Genomic DNA, 1,511 nt, shown 5'->3' with positions numbered 1-1,511 from the left:
AGCTCAAAAGGGTTAGAAAGTACATCAGCTGGATGTCAAGTCTGCTTTTCTGAATGACTTCCTCAAGGAAGAAATTTTTATTGAACAATCAGAGGGGTTCAAAGTTCCTAATGAAGAGAACAAGGTCTACAAGCTAAAAAATTCCTTGTATGGTCTGAAGCAAGCACCAAGGGCCTGGTATGACAGGGTTGATTCATACTTTCTAGGCTTGGGTTTCGAGAAAAGTGTTAGTGAACCTACACTTTATGTGAATGAGTCAGAACATGAAACTCTTCTGATTGTCTCACTTTATGTGGATGACTTACTTGTAACTGGAAGCAAGGGAGAGCTGATTGATGAGTTCAAAGTGTAGATGCAGAATGTTTTTGAGATGACTGACTTTAGGGAAATGACATATTTTCATGGCATAGAAGTGAATCAATCAGACCATACTATCTTCATAAGTCAGCAGGCTTTTGCATTGAAGATCTTGAACAAGTTTTATATGTCTAACTGCAAAACTGTCAGCACACCAGTGGCTCAAGGTGAGAAATTAACAGCAACAGCTGTCATGAAAGAGTTGATGAGAAGGAATATCGAAGCTTGGTAGGTTGTTTACTTTACTTAACAGCTACTAGGCCTGATATCATGTATGCTATTAGCTTACTGTCCAGATTTATGCATTCTTGTGATGTTGTCCATTTTAAAGCAGCAAAAAGAGTTCTCAGATATATAAAAGAGACTTTGAATTATAGAGTGAAGTTTGAGAAGGGAAAAGAGCTCAAGCTGATAGGGTATTCTAATAGTGATTGGACAGGGTCCATTGATGACATGAAAAGTACTTCCGGCTATTTCTTTACACTTGGCTTAAAATTTTTCTGTTAGAGCTCAAAGAAGCAACAAACTGTTACTTAATCTACAGTAGAAGCAGTGTATATTACAGTTGTTGCAACTGTTAATCAAGCCATTTAGCTTAGGAAGTTGTTAAGTGATCTGAATGAAGAACAGATTCAAGCTACTGAGATCAAAGTTGATAATCAGTCAGCAGTTGCCAAAGCTAAAAATCCTATTTTTCAAGGCAAAACTAAACATTTTAATATTAAATTTCATTTTGTTCGAGAGGCTAAACAATTGAGCGAAGTGAATCTGGTTCATTATAGCTCAGAAAATTAGTTTGTTGATATTCTAACAAAGTCACTAGGTGCCACATGATTTGATGCTTTGAGAATAAGGATTTGTGTTTGTTGCATACAGTCCAAGAAGGAGTGTTAAACTTTGGCCTGCAGTGCAACAGGAAACCAACAGTAAACTAGTGTGCAGGCCAGCATCCAAGCTGAACCAGAGGAGCAGCAACATTTTGTTTATTTTGTTCATATGTAACTTTCTCAGTTGCTTTGTAATTTGACTTTAAAGTTAGTAGGATTTGTTGATGACTTGAATTTGATGTAATGGCTTATATGTCAGCTTCTTTTGTGTGTAACTTAAGCTAAGTTTTAGTCATGTTAGTGGTAGCAGTTATTCATTAGGTAACT

General features: G+C 36.5%; 1 protein-coding gene across 1 annotated transcript; it reads left to right on the top strand.

Moving 5' to 3' along the window:
* Positions 1-352: 352 nt before the first annotated feature.
* Positions 353-864, top strand: LOC121228980 (secreted RxLR effector protein 161-like). The gene is made up of 2 exons (XM_041112033.1): positions 353-524; positions 611-864. Exons 1-2 carry the CDS (start codon positions 353-355, stop codon positions 862-864), a joined length of 426 nt encoding a protein of 141 aa, XP_040967967.1.
* The last annotated feature ends 647 nt before the right edge of the window (positions 865-1,511 follow it).

The sequence above is a fragment of the Gossypium hirsutum genome, chromosome A05 (genome assembly GCF_007990345.1).
Source record: "Gossypium hirsutum isolate 1008001.06 chromosome A05, Gossypium_hirsutum_v2.1, whole genome shotgun sequence".
NCBI lineage: Eukaryota > Viridiplantae > Streptophyta > Magnoliopsida > Malvales > Malvaceae > Gossypium > Gossypium hirsutum.
Note: the sequence above shows the minus strand (reverse complement) of the source record. Positions and strands in the feature narration are given on the sequence as shown.

Excerpts from the sequence above, each read along its gene's own strand:
- LOC121228980 (XM_041112033.1), top strand. The coding sequence starts at position 353 with ATGCAGAATGTTTTTGAGATGACTGACTTTAGGGAAATGACATATTTT. Across the intron at positions 525-610 it reads CAGCACACCAGTGGCTCAAG|CTACTAGGCCTGATATCATG; the intron begins GTGAGAAATTAA and ends TTTACTTAACAG.